Below are 17,462 nucleotides of genomic sequence, written 5' to 3'. Positions count from 1 at the left end.
AAGAAGCAATGATAAAATGTGGGTAGAAAAGGTGGCTTGGAGCTGAATAGAGGAGTGAAGAGCTGTTGGGCTCGGGTAAGCTCTGGTTCTGTGTGCAGGTGTTTGAAGCAGTTCATTTGTTTTAAGAAAAATCTGCCTAAGATTTGAATGACAGGAAATCCACTTTAAAAGTTCTTCCCCAAGTTTAGGAGGTTTATGAAGAGGAGATAAGAACCAACAATACTGTTAAGTTGTACCTTTGAGAAACAGCTTTAGAGAATTGACAGGTGAAGCACTAGATGGTGCCAGGCCTGAAATCAGAAAGATTATCTTCCCGAGTGCAAACATGGCCTGAGATACTTACTAGCTGCCCTGGGCAAGTCACTTAACACTATTTGCCTCAGTTCCTCAGTTGTAAAATGAGAGAAGGAAATGCCAAATCACTCCAGTATCTTTGCCAAGAAAACCCCAAATGGGGTCTCTGAGGGTGGGGCATGACTAAAATGACCCAACAAATTCTAGAGTCGAGAGAGTTCACTATGGAGCCTCTTGAGGAAGGGCATGAAGTGGTGTTTCACAGATAACACAGGGAAGGCACTGGAGTTTTGGAGTCCAGCCTCTAACAAGTTTACTTTTGATTTGGTCAGTTAGACAGACACCTTCAGAGGGGTTAATAATCAGCTTTGTTCTAGTCTAGTTCTAGTTCTAGTCAAGTCTTCTCAAAGGAAGTGGCTGATAATGGAAGTTGCAACTCCTACATTATTCCCTAATCACCCTCCTCACAGGGGCAGGCTAGAAGGGGGTGGGGGGCAACTACCCTATGTCTTGATGGGGTCAATCAAGCTGGGCACAACTTGTGCACTCCCCTAAATCCCCTCAAGCCTCGATGGGGGCTAGTCAAGGCACACACAGATTTCTCTGTGGGTTTCCCCCACTCTGACCAGCGCCCACTTGCTTTATAGGGCAACAGACAGAGAAGGCACCTTCATCTTGACAACATTAAGCTCATAGGTTAACTTTAGCAATGTCATCATTTACTACATATCATATGGCGCAGTCACAATAGGACAGTGTCAGTATGATTCTAGCAATTACCACCTAGGATCCTTGGGGCTATTCTGGGAGTTATTTATTATCTAATATCTGGAAACTAGACATTGGCATGGCCACGGGTCCTGAGAAACTGAATGCTAAAAAGGAAACAAGAAACTCTTTACATACGCATGATCAGGCCTAAACTTAAGGGAGATCACATTGGCCTACTTTCCAAAATCTCCCTAGGATTTCTTTGGCTCTTACCCACATTAAAAGTGCACACTAAAAGGAGCAAATACCCTATTATTTCCTGTTTCCTTTAACCGAAGTAGGATATCTTTGTTTTGAAAGGAAAGGGTCCAGAGACTACCTTACCTCACCCCAGCCCATCTCTTCCCTTCCCCCAAAGCACACATACACAGCTCTTCTGGCTCTTCCTTAAATAAGACACTCCTAACGTTCTTACTAATTGTTCCCCATTATTGAAAATCTCTTCATCTCTGCTCCATGAGCTTCCCTAATTGCTCCAGATCTATTAAAATCACAGGGCAGCTAAGTGGCACAGTGAATAGAGCGCCAGCCCTGGAGTAAGGAGGGCCTGAGTTCAAATCTGACCTCAGACACTTAACACTTACTAGCCAAGTCACTTAACCCTAATTGCCCTGCCTTCCCCACTCCGAAAAAGGCAAAAAAAAAAAATCACATCTTCCACAAGGAGCCTTTTCCTGTCCCTCTTAATTCTGGTGCCTTCCCTCTGTTGATTATTTCCAATTTATCTTGCATGTAGCTTGGTTGTACACATTTGTTACATTTTGTCTCCCCCATACAAAAAGGATTTTTTTAATCACCAGATATTTTTGCCCTTAACACTTCCACTAATGTCCTATTTTGGTTCTTCTGAAGCTTACAGGTGATCTTAGGTTTTGAAAGGCTATGTTGGAAGAGTACAAGATCTGGTAACATGAACAAATTAGTTTTGTTGTTCTTGGTTGTTTTGGGGGGGGATTTGAGGGGGGAAGGCAGGGCAATTGTGGTTAAGTGACTTGCCAAGGTCACACAGCTAGTAAGTGTGTCAAGTGTCTGAAGCAGGATTTGAACTCAGGGCCTCCTGATTCTAGGGCCAGTGCTTTATTCATAGCCCCACTTAGCTGCCCCAACATGGACAGATTGGGAAAATCTCTCTCAGAGGCAGTCAAAATTCAGAGTCCAGGTTGGTCATGAGACAATGGACACAGTGATAATTTTTTTCCACTGCAGAAACCCAAGGCCATCTAAGTTGAATATGAGGTCAATCAATTTAACCAACCCCAACTGCCTACTGTTTCAGAGTAAACAGAGTAAATTAAGCTTACTTCATAAGGGTAAGGAGGTAGAGGAAGGACCTAACATATACATAGAAAATATAGAATATATACTAACTTGATTAAGTAATTTTTCAGGAAGAGGACATTACAAAGTGGGGGGAAACAGGATAGGCTTCCTGTAGGAAGTTATTAAGAGCTAAGGTTTTTTTAGGAAGCTAGAGTTTCTGTGGTGGAGTGAGAATATTAAGGACAATCTGTGCAAAACCATGGAGATAGAGATAGGTGACTGTTTTGGCAACAGCAAGTAAGTCAATTGAACTGAAATATAAAATATGTGGTGACTAATTCAGTAAACCAGAAAAGGTTGCCTAGAGTTAGATTGCAAAGGGCTTTAGAGGCCAAACACAAGAATTGATATTTTTATTCTATAGGGTGTCCCTAAAGTTTGGACACTTAGGGGATATCATTAACTATGCATATTTTCAAGAAATGAAATGAATGAAATTTTCAACATTTTATTTAATTAGCATAAATTTTAGCCATGAGAATTTCATATGGAAATTTGAATAGCTTTCATTAGCTATTGGGGACTATTTTCCATATTAATGAGATTAATTTAATATAGTTAATGAGATTTCCTATGTGTCCCCTATGTCTTCCTATGAAATCTCATTTATGCTAATTAAATAAAATGTTGAAAATTTCATTCATTTCATTTCTCCTACACAGTCTACAAACATTTATTAAGTGTCTAGTATGTTCCAGGTTCTGTACTAGATGGTAGGGATACAAATAAATAGCCTTGCTAAAAGCCTGAGGGAAGAAGCGGGGTACCACACTGCCTTTATTTTCTGATTTTTCCTAGGGTACATCTTTTTGTTGGAGGAAATCTATGGGGACCGAAATCAGGTTCTTTGCTCCCTAGGTTAGAGAAATGGGCTTAATGCTTAGGTACAAATGAATTTAATTCATTTCTAAAGTTCAAAAGGAAAGACACAATTCCTTAACAATAGAGGTCTTCCAAAACACAAACTTGACAGCAAGTACCTGGAATTCAGATCGGAAAGAGTCTGTCGTTCTTAATACAGATAGCTAAGATCGCTGACAGAAACTACCTACTCACAAAGAGAATGCAACCTTGTACTGTCTTCATAATATATCAACTATATCTAAAAATCAGAAGGAAATTAGGCATTGCAGAAAAATTAAATGTGTTTTGTATAGGTGTAGATAAAGGGAGTAATCACATCAATTAGATAACATCTTTGTACTGGATACTTGAATAGTAGCAAATATCTATTGAACATAAGTTCTGTAAGGTACTGTGGGCAACCTGAACAAGAGCTTAATTTGATTCCATAAAAATTAACTATTATATGCAAAGCATATAAATATAAAATTAAGTAATTAAAACATTAAAATGAAATAGTTCCTGCTGCCAAGGAACTTATATTTGTAAGAGTGGAATGGAAAAATGCAACATGTACACAGAAATATAATCAAGGTAGAGAATGATGAGAACTCATAACACTTCTAAGTTAGTGTTTTCTTTAGCTGGGAGGAATTAGAGAAGGCTTAACAGGAAATATGTGAACTAAGACCTAAAAAAAAAATTCTGAAAGGCAGAGGATGAGAAAAGAGCAAATTCACAACATGAAGAATGGTTTGGGAATGTAAGAATGGCAGACTGATGATACTCTTCTTGTATGGATCAAGTGGTGTGAGGGAAATAAAAAATAAAGGTAAATTGAAAACAGATTGTGAAGAACATTACACACCAGGTTAAAGAATTTGTTTTGTCATAGAGGCAACAGAGATCCACAGATTTTGATTTGCTGACAGTCAAATTTGAACCTTAGGAAGATTATTATGGTAGCTATGTGAAGGCTATGCGAAAGGGAAGAAACTAGAGGTAGGGAGATCAATTAGGAGACTATTATGAGGATCTGAAGACTGTTCTTTCTGGAATTTTGGCAGTCAAAAAGAGAGATGTCCTCTTGAGTGAATGGACACTATCAAAGAAAGGGATTTTTGGGGAGGGCAATTTAAAGGATAAAGGAGACTTGAATATAATTGAAGGGCATGAAAACAAAAGTAATGAGTGAGGGGCAGGAGTGATGATTAAAGAGGGAATAGGAAGAAAATAAAAAAGGTCAGTTTATCTTGAGACTAGAGCAAAGACTATGGCTGAAGATGTAGATGTAGACGTTTAGAGATGCAGAGGTGGAGAAGAGGAAACATTATGGATGCTCACAATTTTCTTGGTGAAGTAGATGGCAAGATGTCATCTGGTAAGATAGGGTGTGGCTAAAGTTGGAGGCTTTAAAAGAAGCTTGTACAACTTCTACAGAAAAGTTCAATAGTGAGTTAGAGATTAATAAAAAGATTGCTGTGCATCATTGAGGAATAAATTGAATTAAATTAGCTTAGATTCTTGACTTCTTTCAGAAGCATTCAACAACTTTGGGAGAAATAACAGAGAAGGTTGAAGAAGTGAGCCAAGGCTGAAGAAAGTTAATTGTGAAAATAAATATGAGGTGGGAAGGGAAGGGATTTAAGAATATAGAACATTGGGACGGTTAGGTGGCACAGTGAATAGAGCACCGGCCCTGGAGTCAGGAGGACCTGAGTTCAAATCCGGCCTCAGACACTTAACACAAAAACTAGCTGTGTGTCTTTGGGCAAGTCACTTAACCCCAATTGCCCTCCAAAAAGAAAAAAAAAAAGAATATATAGAACACTGCATTCTTGAGCTGGTGAAAAACAAGGTCAGACAGTGAAGAGGAAATTAAGCCAAAAAGTTGATCGACTGGGAGAACAGAGAGGGACTAAGAAATGAAATCACAGAGGATACAAAGCAGGGTTAGGAGAAGTTAAAAAAAAAAAAAGGTGGGATGGGGATGGGGAGAGATGCAGGAAGCAGGATTGTGATCATAAGACAAGTTCACAATTTCAGAGGTGTAAAGATTTGGGGAGTACGATAAGATCAAAGAAATGGCTACCCACTGTGGGTAGCTGAAAAATCGAGGAGGGTCTTAAGTGTTGAGGACTGTTCAAGGGTGTTCAGTGGGAAACCAAAGTGAGTATCTTATCAAATGCCATAGACATGGAGTTAGAAGGGCCTTTAGAAATTATCTAATTCAGTCTTGTAATTTTACAAATGGACTGAAATCAAAGTGGTTGAGGCTTTGCTTAGGTGCACATGACAAATATAGGTGAAGGGTGGAAAGGAAGGTTGAAACTAAGTTGTGGAGGGTCTTGACTGTAATTTCTGATACTTCCATGAGTTTGTGCATAAATTACAACCCACTCACCACTTTTTATCCTGTGTAACACCTGGTCATATCCCTTCATAAATCCTCCAGTGAGGATCCACCCAATATGCAGATCTACAACTAAATCTCTTGACAAATGAGTGGATGCCAATGGAGTTTAAAGGCTCTCTACTGGTACCCTTTAGTTTTGCTATATGTATGACTCACTTCATCTATAATACCACTTTTGCACAATTACTTATGTTGCAGCCTCCTATATATCTCCATGATGCATTTTAGTGACTCACAACTTTTGACTTTTCAGAGACTGGTGTCTCATGATTTACAACCACACAGCATCACTGGAAAAATGCTGAATTTAAAAATTTAAAAATCACCAGATACTCGAGGGGAGGAATTTCGTTTTGTCTCAGCCCCTAGCACAGTACTTTGCACACAGTAGGCACTTAGTAAATGGTTATTGAAGAGGGATCTTTATTTCAGGAAGCATAGGGTCATTATAAGCATTGTGCAATATCCCAAACACAATCTAGCATGTCACAATAGAGGGCCCAGTTCATTGTTCATCTAAAATATAAGTACTGAGAGACTTCTATGATGTCTATACAAATTCTGGACATAGGATGGACAATTAGCATTATTCGTTTGCTTTTTCCAGTGTAGGAAGTTAGGCTGAATTCTTAAATGATGATAGATCTCATTTAGGAGATTCTGTGATGTTCAGAAGTTTGATGTAATCAGCATCTCATCCATAAACAGTAGTATCTGTGGCACCTAACCATCTATAGGAAATCCCTTTTCTATTTGGAATCTATGTCAGAAATCCTCTGAGGGAGGCAAAAATCTTCCACTTACCAGTCTGTTTTATGCTGATATTAATATTCAGAATGAAGTCAAAGTTATCTCATTATATCTTCCAATGAGTTTCTTATTCTATGATTTTAAGGAAGTCAAGTTGTTGGAGAAATTTTTAAGGTACCCTTTGGTTCAACCAAATTCCTTTCAAATGTTCAACAAATAATAAAAAAAAAAGGCACTGTGGTACATTGTAAAGATGGGCTTTGAAGTCAGGGAATATGACTTCCAAATCCCATCTCAGACATATGCAACATACTATCTTTATGAGTTTGGCGAGTCATTTAATTCCCCTGGGCCTACTTCTTCTATAAAATGAGGCATTTTAGACAGTCATCTAGGCCCCTTCTGACTTTAGATCTATGGTCTTTTATTTCTTACACCATTCACGTCAACAACATATGCTCTAGAATATCATTTGGGAAAAGGCTGTCGGTTCCTTTCTCAAACTTTCATTAAAAATTCCATCAAGTCGTGAAGATTGTGTAGAACTAGGAAAGAAGTCAGGAGGTCGAACTTGAAAGTTCAGAATTTTTCCATTAAAAAAAAAAATCATCCCCCCTCATAAGAATCATTTCCTCAAAATTGTGTTCCCTTCAGCCCAAATATGTGTATTCTTGGTTTACCATTTTCCACTTTCCATTTTTGGGGAGTTCCTGTGAGGGCGGAGAGGATGGTGTTGGTGACATGTTTACTTTCTTATACAGCCATAATACAGACCATAATGTTAGCATCGAGATATAGTGGTTCCATCCTCATTAATGGCAGAAACTTTGACAGTAGGTACAAATTTTCCAGACTTGATAAGGGAGGGTTGTACTGTGGGTGGACGGTAGTGAGGGTACCAAATCAGAAGTAACAGTGTTATTGAAGAACATAATTTCATTTTAAAGGACCTCTATGTACAAAAATATTTATAGCAACCCTTAACACTAGCTGTGTGACCTTGATCAAGCCACCTAACCCCAATTGCCCTGCCCTCCCCCTCCAAAAAAAAGCAAAAATAAAAAATGAGCAGGCAAATTTCAGAAAAACCTGGAAAGGCTTACAGGAACTGATGCAAGTGAAGTGAGCAGAACCAGAATATTGTACACAATAAGAGCAACATTGTGCATTGATCAACTATGAACCACTTAGTTTTTCTTGGTAATACATTGACCCAAGACAATTCCAAAGGACTCATGATGGAAAATGCTCTCCACATCCAGAGAAACAACTGATGAAGTCTGAATGCAGATCAAAGTATATCATTTTCACTTTATTTTTTTTCATACTTTTCTTTTGGCTTACTTCTTCTTTCACAACATGACTAATAGGAAAAATTTTGACATGATTGCACATATGTAACTTAAATTAAGCTGCTAACCATCATAGGGAGGGAAATTATTTGGAACTATTTTTTTTAAACAAACGGTAAAAATTGTCTTTATGTGTAATTGGAAAAAAATAAAATATTTTAAAAAGTCCTTCAAAGCATTCAGAAAAAAATTCCTTTTAAAACACTTTATATATTTATATATACACATACATATATATTTTACATATGAAGCTTTTCTAGATCTTTAAAAGAATCATTCTTCAACTGTCTTCCTTCCATTTTTGTCCTTAATGGTCTCAGAATGTTCTTGCTTAGTTGGCTCTTAGGTTTCCTATAAACTTTTTTCCTCCTCTGGAAGGATTTCTGTTGTTTCATGTGATTATGTTTCAATATACCCCTGCCCCCCCCGCCCCCACGATTACACAAATTAGTTAAAATATTCAATTGATGTCCCCGACTACCATTTCTTTTTGCTTGGCAAGGAGAGCAAACATCTGCTGCTTAAAGTGGTTTCTAGGCCTTTTAGTGTCCTTGTTACGCCATCTATCTTTTGGAAATAATAGTGATGACATCTTTTCTTTTGTACGTTTCCCATGTATAACAAGATAAATCAGAAATGACTCACTAGTGATGAATCATTTTCTGATATAATCAGTTTCAGCTTTTTAATGTTATTTGGTGCCTACCATGTTTATCACCTTGACCTCCTTCTTTTAAGTATTTAAGATACATATGCAAGAAGCTTTTGGCTTGTCTCTTTTCTTGCTCTGGAACCATATTTCTCAATATTTTTCCCATTTTGTTTCCCTGTGCCCACATCTGCATTAAAACCAGAATCTTAAAAGTACATGTTGATTTGACATATCAACATATGTTGAAGGTCTTCTCTTCAGCCAATTAAAAACTTCACTACAGATTTTGGCACATAAACTGCAATTACCTTCTAGGGTGGTTTGCAAATGTTTATCAGGAGCACTTCAGTGATGAATGTACCACAAAGTGTTTCTTGCTGTCTTTGGATGGGAAAAAAAACCCAAATACATCCTAGCACTTAGAATATAGCCTGGCATATAGCAAGCGCTTAATAAATGTTGACTGACTTCTCTAAGAAGCGCTTGTGAAATCATTCCTTTTGTATTTTCATTACAGTGATCAAGTCAAGAGCAGTATTATCTGTTTCCTCATTGGTTATTTGACAATTATCTCCTAGTGGGTTCTCATGTAGGACTGGATATAGTAAAAGTTATCGCTTATAAACTTCCAAATTGATACCTAATGTTTATGGCACAAGAGATGTGACTTAAGCACCCCCTGATCCCCTTTCTACCATCAACCTTGCCACTATTACTACAGAAGTGGAAATGTGACATAATAGATCTTTCTGCATTTTCCTTTTTTTCATGGATTGTCATGACAAAATAATTAAAGTAGCCAGCCTAAGGGTAATAAGTCTCTCCAAATCTCACTAGAAAAGTACTCAGAAAGCAGTATGTTTGCTTTGCAGAACATATTTGAAACTTTCCCAGCATGCTAGGGCTTGTCAAGTTACAGCTTTTGAAAATCTCGAATGCTTTCCTCCACAACATCATGAAGCACTGGATTAGGGCTTTGTAGAGGCTGACAATAACAATTTTTTTTAAAATAAAATAAAACATCTACCTGTGTATAGAACACTGTGTTACTATAATAATAAAATTTATCCTAGGATACTGGTGACAATAAGCTGACTTACAGTCGAAGTGCTTACGATTTAATGGGAGTGGAGGGGGGTAGGCATGTCATCATTACAGATATGTCATTACATGGACAAATGTTTAAAACAGTACTTTGGATGTCTAAAGAAAAAAAATATATTATAGATAAGAGTAAGGTAGAAAGAAGTGATTAGGGAAATATTTGTAGAAATGATGTAATGAGTTGCGTCTTTAAAGATGAGGAGGAATTCAAAAGGTGAAGAAAGGCTTTTCACAAAGTCATATAATGAATTAAGGTGTGGAGGGAATAAAGCATGGGGCATGTTTGAAGGACATAGCATTCCAATTTAGCTGGAACACGGAGCTTGTGAAGGGAATGAATTCGATAAAGCAAGGTTATATTAATTTACAGAAATCTTTGTATATCATGCAGAGAAAACTGATTTTTTATTCAAAAGGCAACAAAATAGTGAAGTGAGCAGATGTCACTTGTATGTGTGACAGTATGCAGGTTTGATAACAGGGGACTACTAGGAAGCAGACTTACCAACTGACTCACATAATATTGTCATATTACGAAGTTCAGGCAAGTATAGCTGTACTGGAGTGGCAGCAGAAGGAATAAAGAAAGGAGGGGAGAAATGATTATAAGAGATATGAAGAAATAAAAAGGGAGAAAAATCAAGTAATCAACATTTATTAAAGCCCCTACTATATGCTAGGGGGCTAGATCAATGTGCTAAACCCAAAGTTATAATGCTACCAACAGAAACAGTGAAGTCAGAAAGGTTAGGGACAAAGATGAACTTGTTTTTTAACTTGAATATAAATATAAATATAGTAAGTGTGAAGAAGAGATGGGCATCAAAGTATAGATTTCTGTCCCATAAGATTCTGCAGAAGCAGGTCTGAAGTTCAGAAAAAAGGTCAAGGCCAAGGGTATCATCTTGCTACAGAGAGATATTAGTTGAAAACACAGCAGTGAGTGAAACTGTCAAGTAAGCACAGAAAAGACGATCAGGGATAAATTCAGAGAATATTAAAGGGCCCAGAGGAACCGGTAAAGGGAGACAGGAATTTTTGAATAGGCAAGATGTGACCAAATTGACTAGGTGAAGGTAAATATGGGAGGATTATACCAAATGATCTTCAAGGTCCTTTAAACGCCATATCAAATCTTGATCCTAGGACTGACTTGGAGGGTTAGGCTAATCGGATGGCTAATGTTAATAGTCTTAGAGAGAAGTGATAAAACCTAAACTAAGTAGCAGTGGTAGCAGCAGAAATAGACAACGAGACACCTGAGAGTTGTTGCAAGGAACAATGTCCCACAACAGATTGTATGTGGAGCTTGAGATGCTACTGAAGTGATTGGGAAATTGTAGCACTTTTTATAAAACAGGGAAATCAGAAGGAGGAGGTGATTCAGAAGGCAAGATGGTAAATCGATTTTAAGGATAGCTATAGAAACTGAAATTCATTAGACTGGTTCTCTAAAGTCCTTTCTACCTCGTAACAGTCTATGAAAAGAGCTAGTTGTGTTCAAGATAAATATTTTCCCAGTTATCACTAACCTCTATTTTTGTAAGTCAAGAAAACATTCATGCTTTTACTTCGATATACTGAAATAAAACATTTTAAATTAACAAGGAGGCCAGCATGGATTATATCAACAAGATGCTCTGCTATGGCTACAAACACTCATAGCACTTGCCAACCTTGAGAATCCAAGCCAAGGTAAAGATAAACACACTTTTCCACAAATTAAACATACATCTTCAAGCTTCTGAAATAGCCTTACTTCACTGTGGTCACTATCTCAAATAGAAATGCTCAACACACAACAGTGTTCTCCAGTTCTCAAAACAAAATGTCTTACCTGTTAAGTGGCAGATCCCTACTCAGACTTGAGGGGGGAATAATCATGATTTAACAAATTATTAAAATGTATAAATTTTTAAAAGTAATTAGTAATAGTCACCGCACAAAAATGAATTTTAAAAGAAAGTGAAATAAAAAGGTAAAATAATTTCTTTTGCACAATTCCTTTAAAACTTAATAGAAAGAAAATTTCAGGAGAAAATGGTTTGTTCATGATATATACCACTTTCAACTTGAAAGCATTTGGTAAAGAAATCAAGGTTGAGTTTGGAGTATACTTTGATAAATGATAAATAACCACATTATTATTATTCCCCCACACTTCCTTGGTCCTAAATTTCCCTACTAAGAAGTTTAGGAATTGTAAGAAAAACCCTTCTCAAATTATGATAGAAATTTATCAAATATTGCCATTTCAAACTACTTAATTATTTGTAGTGTTTTAGATTTTACACGTTTACAATTCTAACCCTCCTCCCAGACTTCATTTTTTAAAAGTTTTTATATTTTTTCCATTAAGAACAACTTTATATGGTGATGTAGGTAGAATCCAGTAACTCTTCCATTATAGCTTGAAAGATGCCACGGAATAGCAACAGGATTGCTGAAGTCAGTATAATTACTTGAATTTGAGTTCTAAACCTTTATAGAAATAATGCCATGTTTAAACAACTCTTGAAGGCCATGGTTTTCATTCAATGCAATTTCTTATAGTAAACAGCAAAACTAAGAAAGATCTATCTACACTCTTTTATATTTAACTTTTGTTAAATATGCTTACCAATTAAAATATTTTCAATTCATGTGCATAGCAGCAATGAAATAAAGGTGCTTCTGTTAAAATAATAAACATTAAGATATGTACCTTAATATGATTGTAAGACTGACTGAAGTCACACGTATATTCCCTAGGATAGGATATTGATAGAAAAGACCAATGGCAGGGAGCTTACACACTGATAAATTATATTCCATGGATATGGGGGAAAAGGAGCAAATAAAGAAGACAAGCTTATAGCTTTAAAATATAACATTAGAAATTCCTGTATCTTTCTCATTAAAAAGTAAAACATTTTCTTAGGCTTTCAAAGGAGAGGAAACTGAAGAACTGCTCCCAATATAGAATGGAAAGTGGAAAACAATTTACATTTTTTCTCGCACTTTTACAATGCTATGGAATACAGCTGGTCCAAATATTTCTGAAATAAGTCACTTGTTACATAAACCTGTGTCAATAACATATATTGTGCAGATTATTTCAATAACCTAACATTTTTAACAAAGAGTAGTAGTGCATTATTTTACAACTTGAGAAGTTGACACCCAAAGAAACTTCATTTTAGATTTGACTATAAAGGATTTTCACATTTCACTTAAAAGTTACCCTACTTTTTGTTAGTATGTTTTTGGTTTTTTTTTTTTTTACACAATTGGTTTTATTTTATTTTTTGCTTTTTGGAAGGGGGAAGGCAGGGCAATCGGGGTTAAGTAACTTGCCCAAGGTCACATGGCTGTTAAGTGTTTGAGGTTGGGTTTGAACTCAGGTCCTCCCGACTCCAGGGTCAGTGCTCTTTTCACTGTGCCACCTAACCGCCCCTTGTCAGTGTATTTTGACCAAAACTTTTGCTTAGGCAGGCTTAATAGATTAAATATTGTGGAATTTTAAAAATAATTTTTTTTTTCATTCGAGATTTAAAAAATCATGTTCACATTTTAGGGTTAGGAAAGCAAGCCTAATCTTATAATTTAATCTAAGGAATTCTAGTTAAAAATAAATTTCTATCAAACTGCTTACCACCCTACCCTTAATCTAATTCAAAATTTACAAAAGAAATTTGTATTCATATTCATATTCAAAAATTACAAAAGAAACAACTCTCCCATTTTGTAAAATGACCCTGGATCAATTTTTGTAAAAATAAGCACAGTATGTCATAAGTGTCTCCAGTAAAATCAATGAATTTGATAATGTTTCACTTAGCAATTAAGTTCCATGAAGTTGTAAGAAAAAGATGGTAAATATCAACTGGAAGCAAGTCACATTGTCTCTCCCAACAGGTCAGGGGCACTGCAAAGGAGGCAAAAAGTAGAAATCCTCTAGCCTTCTTATAAACAAATAAAATGACTCTCATCATAAGCATAGAAACAGTGATATAAAAAAGTAGCTCCTATAGCCGATAACATGGAAAATTCTAAAACTATAAGAACTTAAGAATGGGCTTCTAAGTTAAAAAAAAATCACAACTGACATATGTTTTTATAGAGCGTCTCTACTTGAAGTAGTCTAAGTGAATGCATGTTCAGAATGACGGACTAGATATCAATTTCGTATAAGGGCCAGAAATAAATGCCCTCTTGAAAATGAATTTTTAAAACAAATGGGCTTGTCTGGCCTGTGCCATTAAGGATTCTCTGCTAACTGTAAAATGTAGACTGAATTACTTCTGTTTATAATCCATATGCGTAAAAGCTTTTTTAAGTTCTTAAAATCAAAAATTTGTTAAGCTCATAACCGTGTCTGGTGTATTGTAGTTAGTTTAAAAACATACGGGTTACATAAATAAAAACTATTGTTTCTTCAATATGACTTGACATTTCTTCTGTAATTTCTTTATTTAAAAAAGTAAATGTAACAAGATACTTAAAAAAGGCTAGATACAAAAGTAGTTAAGCTGCTCACGAACATTAAAATTTTCCAAAATGTATTTTCAATAATCATGATCTTATAAAACATTTTACAGTTATCAGAAAGTGCCCAGGCTGAGTTTACATAACTGAAACACCTTAGTACAAATGTCTAATTAGAACTGAAGTGGAGTAACCTCCTGACTGACCATTGAAATAGGGATATCAAAAAAAAAATGTTGCTTGTGATATAAAGTATTGTGCATTGGCCCCACCTTCTGTACACAAAAAACCCTCACTCAAATGAACAAATCACATGCAAAATATTAGTGATATAATCTAATGTTCTAGAGCTCAATGCAACCAAAACAAACCGCAATGAAAGTGGTTTCATAGATAAAAGTGATTTCAATTCTAAGATCTGAATGTCAAGAACTTTTTTACAAGTTCAATATACATGATACACAACTGCAGCCAACCACAAATTAAACACCATAAAAAAGTTAAAAAGGAAAACACAGAACATACTTAATTTTTTATTTTGAAATTCCCTACTCCCTCTATACAAGAACCTTTGCTGAAACACTTTCCACAAAGGCAGCAGTGAATTTTCAGAACATTTTACATTTTTTCCCCCTCAGCAAAAAGATAAATCACAGTGTAAATTATATTGTTCTGCTGTCATCTTTGGCTGGGGTTAGGCCCAGAAGTTATTGACTAGCAAACAGTTACAGACAAATGTTGCTAGTGCTCCTTAGACCTACAGGTTACAAACTTGGTATAGGAATGTTTGCATTTAATCATTAAAGTACCACCAGGGGCATGACAGCATTAACTTTCATAAACTTTTATAGACAAATGGAAAAATCTACAAAACTTAGCTAGTAATATTACACAGCAATACACACTTTTTATACTCTACACAAAACCAAAATTCTTGGTCTTAATGGCGAGTAACAATTTCTGTTTGAGAATCTGTTTAGAGGAATAAAGTGGGACATAAAGTCGAGAAATGCAAGTGTTTGCTGTAGGAAGGTGTTGGTCATCTGGTGGTCTTATTGTGATTGATGGCATAGGCTGAAATCCTTCTTCACTGGCAGGCAGTGATGGGCTTGATGTCCAAAAGTAAACCTAAGTGGAAATAAAATTGGTGTTATACTTTCTGGTTTCTTCATATTTAAAGATTAACTTTTAGTTGTTAGAATGTTTATTTTATTTTCTTATAATTCTTACACGTTAATTTTAAAACTTATTCAAGGTGCTGGTGATACAGAAATGCTCTGAAATAGCAGGTAAATGACAAACCTTTAGGGAAGAGTCCTCCCCCAAGGAGAAAGACTGGTAGAGCAACGATTTTGGTATACCTTGCTATGACTCTCATTCAACTGAACCTATGGTTAATTCCATGCATTTTCCTTGAACAGATAGCTAGCACTGGTATGATAATATGAATTTTCTTCATTCCTTCTCTACTAACCAAATACCAGTTTACTCACTGAAATTCAGCCCACTTCTAGGCATATACCCCAGGGAGGTCAGTGATAAAAAAAAAAAAAAAGGTTTCATATATACCAAAATGTCTATAGCATCACTTTTTATAGTAGAAAAGACCTAGAAAATGAGTAAATGTACATGAATCAAGTAAAGGACAAAGTGTGGCACATGAATGAGATGAAATATTATTGTGCTATCTTGAATGAGGAAAGCATGGGAAGATTTGTCTGAAATGATGCCAAGTAAAATACGCAAAACCAAGAAAACAATAGTATGAATGGGAAAGAAAAACAATCATAGGACAAGATAAAACGTGCAGGGGTCAGCAGGTAGGGAATATTATAGAAAGTATATTTTTCTCAATCATTTATTGGTTGTGTCGATTTTTTTCCTTTAAAAAAATTCTTGGTTATAAAATATGAGCTGTCTAGGATGGACAGGGAAAGGGAAACTAAAAAGAGAATGCTGTGAAATGATGATGAATAACTATTTACCATCTTTCATTTTAGAGGTGAAGGAATATAGGTGTGAAACATTATAGAATCAACCTTTCTCAAACTAGGTAAATGAATTCACCAGTTTTGCTGATCAGCTTTTTAAAAAATTGTTTTTATTCTGGCATGGTGGACTAAACAATGGGAAATGTTAAGTGGGAAAAGTAAGATATTAATACAGATTTTAAAAGAATTAATATTTTGCATGTCTAGTATCACTAAGTCAATAATGTAGCCACAGTTTTCTGGTACTGAGATAGGAACAATATCTGTAATATATGGTTAAGTAACATGAGAGCTTCACTTCTAAAAACTAGAGGATTTTTCTCCACAGAAGAAAAGGTTTTATTTTCTATGAAACTTGCATTCCTTATCATTCCTGTGTTTAACTCTGAGTATAGCTGTGCCCTAAATGGTTTGGAGGAAGGCAAGAATCACATAATAAGGTTGCCTGGTAGAGGATAACATTGGGGAGCCTCTATGTTGTTGGAGATATGGAGTGGATATCGGAACTCATATACAACTGTCAATCATTTCCATTTCTGTTGCTAAGTCTCTGATAGTGTTACAAAGGTGACTCTGACCATTTAGGGCAGAGGTTCCCAAATGTATTTGACCTACTGCTCCCTTAAGAAAAATTTACTTAGCAACCCCAGGGAAATTTACTTTCTTCAACCCTTTAACATGGGGCGGGGGAAGAGGTGGGCAGTGAAAGAGAGAATTTGCATCACTTCAAACTACTACTGTCCCTCTGGATCATTCCAGTATCACCAGAGGGCAGTACTGCCCACTTTGGGAATTTATGATGATTTTGGGGAAGAACTACTACTGTGAAGTATTTCTGACTTCAGAAGAAAGATCCTTACTAAGGACATGAGGATAAAATATGCCATAGAAAGGCTCAGGCCCATGGGCTTGAAATGAAAACACGGAAAAATCTCCCCTATCTTTGGAATTTGACAAAAATCTTAAGTTATCTTTGCTCATTTTTCTCCCCTTTATTATGTGTGGAACGAATGGAGAGATTTGAGAGTCAAAAATCCTTCTGCTCAAACTGCTGAAATTTCAACTTTCAATGATCAACTGAGGTATCTATCTGCTCTTCCATAAAGTTTTTTCCTCAACTCTACTTGCTGAAAGTGACTTTTCCCCTCCTGATACTTCCCAGAGAAATTTATTTGGGACTCTCATTTTTGTACATACCATATTCTTCCTTTGTGTTGGTAATCTGTGTACATGTCACTTCTACCCTAAACTACAAATCTGACTGTGATATCATGGATTGTGCCTTACTCCAGACTGCATCCTTAGGATATATCAGAACACCATGTACATAGAACATTAATAATATTTGGTGAACTAACATTTAAGGGGGAAATATATATAACAAAGACCTGAGACTACTTAAAGGTGGCTCTGAAAAATGAGAGAGGTGTGTGTGTGTGTGAGAGAGAGGGGGGGGGAGAGAGACAGAGAGAGAGAGAGAGACAGAGAGAGAGAGAGAGAGA

General features: G+C 36.1%; 1 protein-coding gene across 9 annotated transcripts in view; it reads right to left on the bottom strand.

Annotated features, from left to right (window-relative positions):
- Positions 1-13,925: 13,925 nt before the first annotated feature.
- UBR5 (ubiquitin protein ligase E3 component n-recognin 5) overlaps positions 13,926-17,462 on the bottom strand; it is a 192,032-nt gene continuing 188,495 nt past the window's right edge. For all 9 annotated transcript variants that reach the window (XM_069081109.1, XM_069081110.1, XM_069081116.1 and 6 more), the window contains one exon: positions 13,926-15,097. In XM_069081109.1, coding sequence (XP_068937210.1) covers positions 14,885-15,097 — 213 coding nt within the window. In that variant the 3' untranslated portion in view covers positions 13,926-14,884. The remainder of the gene's footprint in view (positions 15,098-17,462) is intronic.

This window comes from Petaurus breviceps, unplaced genomic scaffold (assembly GCF_028583685.1).
Source record: "Petaurus breviceps papuanus isolate PSGF00001 unplaced genomic scaffold, PetGlider_PUasm1.0 98, whole genome shotgun sequence".
In the NCBI taxonomy this organism is placed as follows: Eukaryota; Metazoa; Chordata; class Mammalia; order Diprotodontia; family Petauridae; genus Petaurus; species Petaurus breviceps.
Note: the sequence above shows the minus strand (reverse complement) of the source record. Positions and strands in the feature narration are given on the sequence as shown.